General features: G+C 44.3%; 1 protein-coding gene across 2 annotated transcripts; it reads right to left on the bottom strand.

Annotated features, from left to right (window-relative positions):
• Nucleotides 1-9,405: 9,405 nt before the first annotated feature.
• On the bottom strand, nucleotides 9,406-13,260 carry LOC117140909 (inositol polyphosphate 5-phosphatase E). Of its 2 annotated transcripts, none has more exons than XM_033304082.1 (5): nucleotides 13,174-13,260; nucleotides 12,629-12,687; nucleotides 11,039-12,562; nucleotides 10,055-10,969; nucleotides 9,406-9,994 (listed from the first exon to the last, which is right to left on the bottom strand). In XM_033304082.1, the coding sequence occupies exons 3-5, from the start codon at nucleotides 12,256-12,258 to the stop codon at nucleotides 9,886-9,888; spliced, it is 2,244 nt and encodes a 747-aa protein (XP_033159973.1). In that variant the 5' UTR covers nucleotides 12,259-12,562; nucleotides 12,629-12,687; nucleotides 13,174-13,260; the 3' UTR covers nucleotides 9,406-9,885. The 2 variants fall into 2 exon arrangements, with proteins under 2 accessions (XP_033159973.1, XP_033159972.1); XM_033304081.1 differs by having other exon boundaries at nucleotides 12,633-12,687.
• Between the last annotated feature and the right edge of the window lie 213 nt (nucleotides 13,261-13,473).

The following is a 13,473-nucleotide window of genomic DNA, read 5'->3' as shown; positions in this document are numbered from 1 at the left end:
TGTGCTAGCAATCGAACTTAAACACCCCGCCTCCGGCTAAGTAGATTTACTCCCCTTCCACTCCCTTTGGAAGCTGCACCACTTGCGCAATCCACCCACCGGCCGGGTTGGTGGTGGTGCATCCTATGTTGGTGGCTCTGCAGGTGCAGCCTCGAAATTAGTTCCGCTCGGTTGACAGGCACAAAGCATTTGCCACAGCAGTTGCAACCCCGCTGAATTCGTTCTTCGGCTCGGAATGGGCGTAAAATGCCGATTCGTCATGCGTAGTTCAAAGGCTCGGAAACGAAGGGATCCGGAACCGTATCCTCCCCACGATGACGAGCCGTTTGACAGCGTCGACATGAATGCGTTGCGAATGCCGCCCAAGGACCGCACTTTTAACTAGCATCCTGGCTTTTCGTTTTGCCTGAGTGGAGGAACTGCATCGGAATGTTCCAAGTCCAAAATGGAAGACAAATTGGGGGGTCAATCCTTAAAATCCTTTCAAAAAGCATAGGAAATAAAAAAAAAATGTTTCTATTATATTAAGTATAATATGGTTTTTGAAAGCAGACGAAAAAATTCAATTCATTATCCTAGTCAAATTTGTATAGAAAATACTTCAAAAAAGAGACAAACTATTAATAATTATGAAATTCAAGTTGATTTGTTTTGTTAATCGAGCCAATCAAACTCTGAATACCATACTTTTGCATAATTGTTAACCTTTCGAGATTAGGCCGATTCTAGAATTTAAGAACTCGAATGAAAAACACTTGGACCATCGGTGGCTAATTGATTTACGAGGAACTGCAACACGTGTTTACACAACTCCGGATGAATCCAACCCCGCCGCGGATGGAACAAGGACCCCGTCACTCCGCCAAGTTCCGTACAAGTTCGTGCAATTTGTCACAATATGTGTCACATTAGCCACAGCAATTGTGCTTAAACGTCACCGTCTCGCCGGGTATCCGGTTTTTGTGCCGCCTCCCCGGATGTCGTCATCGTCGTCAGGGCCGTTAACCAGATTAAACCCCAATCGCGACACCGATACGGCCAAGGATATCCTTACGGTCCTCGAAGGGGATGTTTGTGGTAGGGGTCGCTGGAAAAGTGGGCAAACAAAGAGCCCGGACTCAACCACCGTTGAGTTTTGGCACTGCCACCACCACCACCACTATCAGCACTACCACCATCATCATCGTCGAGGAATCTGCACGCACCCCATGTCCTTTGCTGGATATCCGTGTAAGTCGTTTGCAGATACACGCATTAACTGCGGCCGTAAAAAAGAGATCCAGTGTCCGCATCATTAATCAAAAGCGGACAAGGCCAAACAAGTGCATTGCCCATTCGGAAAAAACTGCCCTCAAGAATGACGAAGCGATGTCCTGGAAGTCCTTTCTGCAGTGTGCTTTTGCCATCGAGAGCACCACTTGCACCACCTTCAACCACGTGCTCCTCCGCTGAATGATCTTTTTCCGCTCGTTAATGTGTGAATTACACAATTAATTACTGTGACTGCTATGAATGGTAAAGTTATTCAAATGCTCTTTCACTTGAGAGGTCACGTTTTAAATGGATTTCAATATATATATATATATATAATATATTTCTAAAAAAATAATTTTGCAACGACTAAATTCAGGAAAGTTTTAGGTATACTTAATTACTACTTCATTATTTTAAAATTGTAGTATCCGCTATATATCAATGTTTATTTATTCTTAAAGAATTGACTGTAAGTAATTACCTAAAAATACAAGGTAATCATTGGAAAGACTACTCAATTTTAAATTCGCAATCTAAAGATGATTTCTTGTTGAATTTTTACAAACAGCAAATCAAACACCACTTTGGTGTCCCCTAAAATGTCCCTCAAATTGCAGAATGACTTTTATGGGAAAATCAGCCAGAGAAAGGCTTTTAAAATTGAATCAGTTCTAAAAAAAAACGTTGACAAAAGTTACATTTTTATATGGTACTTATGAATTTCCAGCTCGTAATACTTGCCTTCAGCATTTATGTAAACAATAAAAATCAAAAATCAATTTTGCGTTCCCATAAAAGACCATCACAATACTCAATTCACAAAGAGTGGCAAATCGCATAATAAACAATATGGATGACGGGTAAATAAATGTGCATTTGCTTTTATTTTCATAGGACTCATGTGTTGACAAAGGCTAAAATGCGATATTGAGGTAGGAAAATGAAAATCAATGTGGATTGATATTTGGCAAATAAATGGCAAAAACATTAGACGATTGATATGGCAAATCAATTTTGGGCAAACTTAAGTTTGGGCACAATAGAAATGGATATATCTAATCTTCTAATTTGATTTATTAATATTATAAGCTTCTAGAACTTTTTAGAAAAACATCCGTAAAAGGTGAGTAATAATACCAGCAGTTGGTGAAACTATTTCGATGGGAAACCGAGGAAAACGCAGATTCTTCGTCGCAAACTTTCCACTTATAATTATGTAAATCGGTGCCCATGAACACGAACTTCCCACCGCAGAGGGCTGCACAAATTGTCGAGCAGCAGATGTCACTCCACTCGTTGGCCTTTTCCTGACCAAAACCAGTTCGAAGAAGTCACTTGTGCCAGTTGTTTGGCATTATTGGGTTAAGGGGTTTTGCGGGCTAGCCAGCTTTGGGGGATTGGTGGATGTGGATGCTGGCCGCCCCTGGAGTGGGGCGCAATCTAAATGCAAATGGACGGCCAATGACTAAATGCGAGCCGCTGGCCCCCCAAAAAGCCACAAAGCCATAACCAGGAATCTCTCGCATAATACACAGAAACCAAGAGTGGACACCAAAGTGGGGCTCCAAATGAGGAAGGGGTGCGCTGGCTCCAGTCACTCAATGTAGTTTCGTTTGGGATTGCCAAGCAGTGTGCATGTGTGCGTACGTATGTATGTACGTGGCACGTAAGTGTTTCAGTTCGACATTTGGCACAAAATTCATAAATGCTAATTTCAACACATTGCGCACACGCTACAAATATGAATATTTACCATAACTACGCAAACAGACGCACGCACTCACGCACATACGTAATACACGCACATACAGTCATGCACTCGTGCTCGAAGGCAAATCGACTTCGATTGGTATGACATGGTATCCTTGGGAAAGCATCCAGGACACTCGCTCCCACATCCTTCGATCCACGCCTGCCATCGCCAAACAGCCTGCCACTTGCCTTTATCGACCAACACTTTGCTTCGGTTTCAACTTCACTCGGCTTCGGGTTTAATAAAATCCTTTTGCAAAATGAAGCAATTGTGCATTTCAGCCTGCTGCTGCCACGCACAGATACAAAATGAGCACTGAAAAAAAAACTACTCATATTAAGGAAATTACAAGAAAAAAGATCAAGCAATCTGAATGGTAATTGAATCTTCAGACCAACAACTAGAAACTTAAGACAGAGCTTAGAGCTTCTTATGGATCATTTTAAATAAATTTAAATGCAACTATAAATACCCCTGTTTTTTTCTCCGTGTACCCATGTGAGTATCAATGCGAACGACAGTTTGGGTGAGGTAGTTTTGGGCCCGGCAAATATGCGTCAAAATCGCACAGACGCACAGTTTTTGAATGCCAAATGGAGACAGGATGGGAATGCATTACGTGCATAGGCATACAATAGTCTATATTTGTCTACTTGATGCCACAGATTGAGATTGCTCGGTGCCCTGTGTGCCGCATTCGGAATCGTAATTGGCCACTTGGCCGCCTCCTCGAATCCTCGTCGAACCGCAGAGAAGGCGCCACTTGCCACTCTTTCGGTGCCCCGGAGATTTCCATTGTGCTGCAAAGCCGGCGCCACACTTTGCCGTTAAATTGGAAAGTTCTTTCGATTGGCCAGCAGTCGAGGCCACCACCACATTATTAGTTCTAACTTGGCCGGTTTGGGCCAGACTAATGAGTTTCTAATAGGCCTAAAAGTGGATCCTACAGCTTGTTTCGGATCTTCAACAGGCATTGGCATCTAATGAAAAAAGAGTGGGGCTGCGACCATATGCCGCAGTAATCAACACAGATATTTGAAATTTATATAGCTTTACTTTTTAAACTCGTCTAATTTGTTGGTCGGTTAATTTTAATTTAACTTGGCTAATATGTATTCATTCTCAGTTTAAGTTTGGAATATATACGACTTTATGCCAGAATATAGATTTAACAAACCCAACTAAGCAACAGTTTTGTAAGCCCAATTCGGTATCCCTTGCCCAAATTAATTGTCTCGGGATTTTCCTTTAGATACTCGCCCTTTGCTGGTTGGTGTCACCCATGAAGTGAGGATGGAAAATTTGAATTGCAAAGCTCGACAGCTGGCGAATCGAACACGAACTACGAGAATGTGTGGTAACCCCAATCCAACTCCTCTACATCGTCGCCTTTTGCCGGCTGAGTTTGGCAGGCGAGTCATCATCAGCAGGATCGGAATGAGAAACTGGGAGCAGGACGAGGAGCAGGACGACGGACAGGACCAGTTGACAGGGAGGGCAGACAGCAAAGGGGCGTAGTTCAAGACAATGAATGTGTAGCAGCTCCAGCTGCACGAAGATTGACTTTCGAGGCAAGGTGTTGCCGTCTCAAAAGCCAAAGTCAAAAAGCCCAAAAGCCGAATGCAAATGAGTGGGAGTCGCTTAATATGCAAATGTTGAGTACATTTTTAAAGGGACTTTCCACTTGCAACATTTTCATAGTCGTCCGTAATTTCGCTAAACATGGAGTCATGAAAAAAATACACAAAAATGCATCGCATATTTTTGCATATGACTGGAATGTTTTTCATTATGCTGCCCAATAAAGCCAAAAAAAAAAGAAAGAAAAGCTAGCGAACATCAAATGGATTCCGACAGTACGGATGAGTGTTCTAAGTGGGTGAAGAACCTACGCGAGCATGTATTAAAAATATCTTGTAGATACTTTGCAAGCGGCAAACTGCGAGCTCAGTAGCTCAAAGCCAAGAAGTTGAGTCTGCGCCACTAGAAATCGGCTGCAGCATACGGAAGGAATAAGATGTTCGGCTGCAGCCGCTGGTAAAAAATGTTTTTATTACATTTCGCGAGCGTATTTTACGCTACTCACGAAATACTTGAAAAGCGGGCAGCGACTCAAAATAAATAAATATCAAGGCGCACACAAAAAATAAAGAGGGCAGTAGCTGGATGGATCCCCCACCATAAAGCATGGAGCGTATAAATAGAAACCCCACTGAACACGGGGAAAAAAATAAAATAGAAAAAAACATCAGTCACATCAGCCGCACAAAGCCACGCGCATCAAAGCGTATTCACAAGTGGTCCTCCGAGCCGAGTCCTACTGATTTCCCAAAGGCTAAAGGATATTTAGCCAGAAGTCCCTCGACTTTCTTTCTGCCTTGCCATCCGCGAACCTGAAGGAGTTGTCTAGGAAACTTTCCTTGCCAGCTACTCAAGTCGCTGCTCAAGTTGTCGGTTGAAGCTGCGAGCCAGGGAATCATCAGAAATTCTAAAAAAAAAAAATTAAATAAAATGCGGATGGGAAATAAAACGCAACCAGATACTTGCCAATGCCCCGCGGTTCGGGTAGTAAGTTTAATATATCAACTGGCGCTCAAATCATTCAAGTAGCTAAGGTTCGAATGGCATGAGTTAACTGAATTGGTAACTAATATGCATGCAATAAAATAATATTAATGTAAAATATAAAAAATTTACTTATAGTTACTAAAACCATGTTTGCTGTTGGCGGCTTGAATATTTTTAGCCATGATTTTAATTAGCAAAGCTTCCGCCACATTTTGGCCAATTATAGCCACACTTAAGACCCGCTTGAAATATTGGCAAGCCACTTGCTCTCGAAAAATTAAGAAGACCATCCGAGATCGGGTAGAGGGATTTGGCGACCAACAAAAGCCGCTGAAAAGCCCTCGAGGAGACCTGTCGCCATTTAATACGATTTTTCAGCAGGATCTCCTTGTCGCCGAGATTCCCTTTGTTGGGCGCTTTCCACTCGCGGGCTCCGGCTTCGGCGTTGGCTCTCCGATTTTCTTCTTTTTCTGCTGAATGCAGATTATGTTTTCATTAAATTATGGTAGCTATGGATACTTTTATACAATCCAAAGCTACTTCAAACGCGAGAGAGTGGTGCGTGCGAAGCAGTTGCGACCCGTCGCCGCAGACGCCGCCTTTGCAGCTCACTCCCTTCATCTTCTCTTTTTTTTTTTGAAAGGAGGAAGGACACCCCCAAGAAACGCCAGGATATTCGCATAATAGAAGCAGTAGCTTGGGAGGGGTATGGGGATATCAAAAGAGTGTCTTGGCTGAGATGGTATGGTGCAGGACTCCAAAGCAGTCAAACTAAATCGTAGTTTATTTTTATTGCATATACTCGTATTCCAGGACTCCCATTTCTCAACACCCACACTCGTTACCATGCATTTGCGTGCATCCTGATCGTCGCCAATGTCCTTAAAAGAAGTTTATTACTTTTTCATAAAAAGTATTCCTATTATGAAAATTATTTCAATTATTTTAGAAAGCGTGATAAAGAAACACTTAGTTTTCTTTTTAGTAATTTTAAAGATTTTTAAAGATATAACTGCTTTAAAGCCAAATTCCTATTTTCAATTTAAGCTTTACTATATTTAGCTTTTTTGCACCAAATATTTATTTCGAAGGATATTTAAGGACTCGACCATTCGAAGTTTCCCTCATTTTTTCGCGCTAAATTGACACGAGCAGAGTTTTCCTTCTGCTTTTCCGGCTGTTGTTGTTAGTGTGGCACGTACATTTATTACTTTTCCCCTTCTCACACACACACACAGAAGCAAGTGCGCAGTCTCCTACGGATGCATGCAAAGCGGTTTTCATTTTTTATTGCGAAAATGTAACGTGCCGCATGCGAATTGGTTGCTTTGAGTTCAGCTGCCCCCATCCTTTGGCGCACTCCTGCTCCTGCGATGGGGAAAAGTCACTCCGGCTGCCTTTTCGGCACCGCCATCGCTTTTAATGTTAACTTTTTCCGTGCCCCACTTGCGAAGAAAATATGAAAAATATTCGTAATAGAGTTGTTTGAAATGTACAATAAGCATTCAAGTGGCTTCGCCGAATGCCGGGTATATTCCAAGGGGGTTTATCCCGAAAAGGGGGACTTGAGGATGGGGCTTATGGCGTATGGGAACTTTCGTTAATGTGGAGCCAGAACTGCGCCGAGCAAACTGGATAGGAAGTGGGACGTATATTACATTCAAATTCATTTCAATCTTAAAAAAGTAGTATCCAAAATAGGTAATACATGAAATGCATAAATATCGTGAGTAAATTGTAATAAAGATGCGATAAAAATCATTACAAAAGAATAATTTGAATGAGCCCAGTTTAAAGGCAGAATAGAAAGATAGATTATTAGGCTTCAAGTCGATTGGTTTTGTTATATATTTTAGGTGGAAAGTTAAGGCTTAGTATTCAAAGACGCCCTTTTCCATATTACGCATCCGCACTGTTGCCCACTGTTTGATGCCCACGCAAAGCACCTAAAGGACTCCCATCCATCAGGCCGCCGGCTCCATCCCTCTCCCCACCCCCCATCCATCGTTCCGTGGTGCATCCGTGGCATCTCGCAGTTACATATGAAAAAGTTCCGTCTGTGACGGTGCAAACGAGTGCCTGAGATACGAGATGGGGAAAATTTTTAATAATTTCTGCATCTCCGGCGCTGTGAATGAAAATGGTTGCTTTGATGGCGGCAGCAGCAGCAGCAGCGTAACTAACAATAAAACTTTTTAGTGTGAAGCGGCGAGGACAAAAATATGGACACATATGAAGTCATAAAGTCATATTAACACGTACGAATGCGCACAGGATATTAATGTTCAGTGCACACCCAGTCAGACACACTCTTGCCCCCCATCCATGGAGGGGGCATAGTTTTTATATTCGCCAAGTTGGACGACTCCAATGCTAATATAATTTCACATATATGTATATATTGTGGTTAAATTTTCGCACCGGCCCTGCAGCCGGAAAAGGAAATGAGCTTCTGCCTTTTTTGGCCACTTTTCATTTACAATATCATTTCGCAAAGTCGCCGCAAACTAATTTCATCCAATGCCCGTGGCAAAACCAAAGTGAATGCATTGCACCAAAAACTTTATGAATTACAGCACTTGCAGCAGCGTCAGAAAAAACAATAATACTCAGCAATGCCATCCGCTGACCGCAGCGGAAAAAACTGCATCCCAAATTGTTTCTCGTTATTTTTTTAAACAAATATTTCCCGGGCCCCCAACAAAAAAGAGTTTGGTGAGTTGCCGCGGGGGCACTCAAAGCGAAAATGGCCAATACAAACACATTCGCGTCCGTCTGACAGGGGCATTTCAATCAACGACATCTTCAAAATCGTTTTCGAAAACGGATTTTTGACAAGTGGTTGGAACACTTGGATGGATGGATACCCACAGAATCGAGGGAGGTTAATAGATTTTAGATGCTAAGTTAAATGGTTAAGGCTAAATAAGAAGTGAACTATGCCACTTTAATAAAAGGCAGACAAACATATTGAAAATATATTTCTAATTGTATTTAAGTTAAGAACGAAGAATGAAGAACTAAATAAATGATGATCTTTAATGTTTGGCACTTAATTCATTTTGTAAATGAAAGCTGCATGCCAATTCTTCGAAACTATTTTATCATAAATCAAACATTTAAAATCTAAAATCAACTTTTCATAAAATATTTAAAACTTCACCATAGACCCTCGGCAGGCGAACACTCACACGCATTTTCAGCAACCACAAATGGCAACCAGCTTTTCTGGGTGGACCTGCATGTGCTGGGCGGGATTGGTGGGGTAATTGGGTGGTGGGGCAATCGAGGTAGGAGACCGCGAGGCCACTTGTTCGGCGCACAAGTGGCAAGTGGCGGTGCCAGTGGCTGTGCGACTGCAGCATGGCCATCGAGCGCCATCCAATCGCCATGGCCATCCAATAAATTGCTGCCCCGGAGTGTGTCCGATGGCAACCAACTCAAGTTGAAATTGGTCAAAAGTTTAACATATTTGCGTGTGTGTGTCCAAGTGGCGCAAGGCTTGGGTGGGGGGTAGAGCAGTTGGTCGTTCCGGTCGTTTTTGGCGCATTTTCGGGGAATAAACGACCCCGCAGCATATACGCTTTTGTTTTTGTCGAGTGGCCTGCCCCAGCAATTTTGGAATTTAAGTACGCGAACGGGCAGCTCAACCGTTTAATCGTTTAATAAAAGTAAACAAAAACTTGGAGCTTGCTTGAAATAAAGTTAAAAACTTCATTTGGTTTGCAAATTATAAAAGTAATCAACTTCACTATACATAATTCAACAATAACTCTTATAAAAACTAAATAATAATAATAGTAATAAATAATAAGACTAACAATAAATAGTAATGAGTATTTCAACAAGTAATAAAGCTCTTCCATTAGATGCATAAAATATATTTACTGCTAGTTAACATTACACATTCAAAGTAATTCATATTTCGATTTCATTTCAATATTTGACTAAACTTTAACTATCAGATTTAGTTTAACTACGAACTAAGCTTGTGCTTCAGAGTAGAGGTACAGAATTGTTGCACGAGTATGTATTAGATAATCTCATAAGGAACGTATTACGACTAAGGCCTCGAGGCGAAAGGCAGCGCCTAAGATCTACCGCAGCATTGCAGGGTAAGTAATGGTTATATCGTTACTTCGATATCCGACAGCGCACTGGATAACAATCTAATCGGGTTAATACAAAGGCGTCGCACAACCGTAGGAAAGCTTTGACTAGCACTTTGAGATTCGAGTAAATGACTAAATAGATTTCAACATGGGTGGGCGGCCATTAGGAAGCCTAGCTTTGGTTAGCATCTCAGTAGTTTACTGTAACACACAAACGGCGGAGGCGCCGCTATATTGGTTATTCAAGCGTCTTCGCATTCCCTCCAGATAAATGTCGCGACTGAAGAGGCCAGCAGCCAAGGGAATTCTGAAAAAAACGAAAGTTCATTAGAATTATATTTTATTTGTAATAATTCCAATTACTCACGCATCGGTTCCTGCACGTATGAGTGTTCGGAAAAGCGCCCACACCGGCTTGTGGTCCGAGGTGGTTATCGATGGCACCGAGTCGTAGAGCAGACATTGAACATGGGGCTGCGTGGGTGTGGATACACCAGGCACTAGGGTCTGCCGACGGATGACTAGTCCCTGCATTTGGCGGTACTTGTAGAGAATGCGATCCGTATAGGCCGGCGCTCGCTGCTTCGACGAGGTATCGAAGTTCTGGCTGCCCGGGTCGTACTTGTACGTGGGTGGAAATGTGATGTTCGCCTCCATAAATCCTCGGAAGGCGGCGCCATCAGCCAGAACGGAAGTCAACTGATCCGTGTGCATGTAACCGTGCGGTAAGTGCGACGGCAGCGGGAACTTGGTGTTCTGAATCCACTCCAGCAGCTTTTCACGCGGCTCACCCAGTCGAAAGTTAAGATCGCCGCACCAGAAGACATTGTCAAAGTTCTGCGTGACATCTTTGTTTTTATGCCTCTGATTGGGCAAATTGCGAGGCAAGTCCAGAGCATTGATAATCCGCTTAACGTCCGACACACGCTCTTTCACCTTCTGCTGGTGCGCCGTTAAATGCGAGGTCACAAACAGCATGGAAGTGCCAAACAGGCAGAAGGATATGGCCACGGCACCCTTTGTCCGAAAGGCGGAGCCCGTGCGCACCGACATAGAAGCATCCTCGGGTACAGAACAGTACCATATCAAGTCCCGTCGCATATACACAGCCAGGTGGAGGGTACCCAGAGTTGTGGCATGGAAGAGCACGTGAGAGGGACCTAGGGTCTCCTGAATGGTGACCTCCCACTCGAAGCGATCTGGGGTGGACTCCTGTGTGCCCATTACCACAATGTCGGGCACGTGCTCCACATTGGCTGGTAGCACAAAATCATTAAGTTGTCTGCAACAAAAGGAATAATTGAAGTATGAAATCAGAAGTTTTTGGACCTAATGTCTTAAATTTACATACTTGGGTGGACTGTGGCCATTCATATTCCAAGTACCAACAAAGACGGTAATCTCCTTTTGCGGCAGCACGCGGCTTAGTTCACTGGGACCCAAAAGCGAAGTCGATCCCAGTCTGCCATCCAGGAAACTTCGCTCCCTAGCCTTATCCGTCGGAATCAGATTCAATGCATGTGCCGCCATTAAAGTCTGGCGCGCCAGATTAGATCCCGAACCCTGTCTTTGGAGTGTCATGTTCTCGTGCGACATAAACCTCACGCCTGGCTGCTCCTCTATGTGTTCTATTCCATCTGGCTGAGTAGCAATATTGGGCGAGGACATGTGCTGTGGTGTGGTGGCCCTTTTAATGTCACCAGGTTCTGTGGCTGCCTGAAGAGGAGGTAACTCTTGTCCAGGTGGATAGAGCTTTAAACGCAGTCGGGATCGGCAGGCTGATACTGCCATGGGTCGAATGGGCGAGCGATTTTGGAGGCTTTCGCTACGTGCCACAGAAGCGCTGGCCGCCGCAGGGCTGCACTGGGCAAAAAAGGTTTTGCTGGCCACCGGCGATTCTGGAGCACTGGCACACTCACTGGACGGACGCGGTCGGTGTGAGGATCCTTCGCTGGAGTGCAGCGAGCCCGAGTTGTTGTCCACCATGCTCCAGCTTAGCGAGAGGTTATCGCGGCGCAGAACATTGTTGCTATCCGGTATGGAGTTATAGCGCACGGTCACCGGCGGCGTCATCGGTTTCTTTTCCGCCTTGCAGCACAGACTGAACTGGTGACTAAATCTATTGTGATTGGGTGAGCGGTGTTTGGGCGACTTGCGCCGCATCACTACGTCGGCTCCTCCATCGCTTTGGGAGCCCGCATCCGTGCTGTGTCGGTGCGAGTGATTCTTTCCTTTCGAGGAACTTGGCTTTGCACGCCTGTGGAAGCTGATCAGCCCGCTGTGCGACTTCTCCAGCGGCAGGGTTTGGCTCTTGAGGGTGCTGCCATTATTATTGACATGGTTTGCAGACGTATCTGCATTGCACTTGGCGAAACTGACATCGTATTGGCCACAGGCGGACACGGGTCTCTGTTGTAATCTTGGCGATTCGGGTGTCACGGGATGTGGCTCCACTTTACTGGGTCGCTTGCTCAGCAAACCGAACAGGGAGCTCGCGGACTTGTGACCAGATCTGGGGCTGCTGGTGGAACTAGTAATCCGTTCTTCACTTCCCGCGCTGCTGTGCTGCATGTTGGCTTTAGTCCGACCGAAATGATTCTATCATCTAAGGTGAAGGTGCTAAGTGGTTATCATGCCCGCCTTTTGTCAAGTTAATTTGCTCTATCTCGGATCTCTCGAACCGAGCTCATTGTGCGATGGCCTCTGGCTGCCGGCCATATAAATAGTAAAGCCAGACGTCATCGAGCGAGCACAATGCAAATGCGACTTTGGTCCGGCGTTCTGGCTGGTCGCAATGCAAATTATTTTGGGCCCGGCGATGACGTACACGAAATCAGGCTAATTGGGCTGACTGGCGGCGATTGCGTGTGCGGTTCTGTAAGATTTTAATGAAGGCAAACATTTAGGCGGGTTGGTAATAGCAAGGGTATAATACACTTACTCACCTGCAGGCAAATAAAAAAAAACACATATGTGGGCAGATCCTTTGGGGCGAGAGAGCTGAAAGGATTCAGAAAATCAATATGCTGGGTAATAACTGTGGCGACACCGCCGCGATATATAAAATGGGGAGGATTGTGGGCGATTTGGGGGGTGGTTGGTCGCGGAAGGGTGGTCTTTGGCGACGACGTAACAACATTGGCATGCTGCGGCGCCCACACATCCAAGCACTGAGCACTCAGCATCTGAACGTCTGAACACGAGCACAATATCCGTCGTCTGCTGATTCGATTCTCTGGGATCGAGAGATTTATAATTAGCAGACCATTGTTCCCGCCAGCGCAGCCTTGTTGTTCTTGTGTTGTTGGCCTACGTCTAGCATAAAAGCAGCAACACAACACACATAGCACACATGCGACATTCAAGTTCAGGTTCAGGTGCACATTTATTCCGATCTTGGTGTGCTTTTCATGTTCCGCACTGGTACGCACTATCCTTTCACGCTGCTGTCACCTATGCGATTTATGTAATTTTTGTATGATTTACCGCGTTCCAATGTTGTTTACACTCAAAAACTCCGAGCAAGTGCGGACCGTGCCGTGGGAACTGCGATTTAGGGGTGGCAAAAGTGGGCAGCCAACTGCCGATAAGTGGGAGCAAGTTTCGATAGGTGCGGGGGTGTTTCAGTTGCTGGCTCGTGAGTCAATAGGTATATAAAAAAAAATACAAATATACAAATACATATTTTATTAACATTAAAGGATGTAGTATAGATTAAGATTACAATTAAATTCTTTAAACAGGGCAAACACTCTACATATGTATTCAATATAAAATTGTCAACCA

Source organism: Drosophila mauritiana, chromosome 3L (assembly GCF_004382145.1).
Source record: "Drosophila mauritiana strain mau12 chromosome 3L, ASM438214v1, whole genome shotgun sequence".
Lineage (NCBI taxonomy): Eukaryota > Metazoa > Arthropoda > Insecta > Diptera > Drosophilidae > Drosophila > Drosophila mauritiana.
The sequence above is the reverse complement of the archived record's forward strand: the minus strand, read 5'-3'. Positions and strand labels throughout refer to the sequence as shown.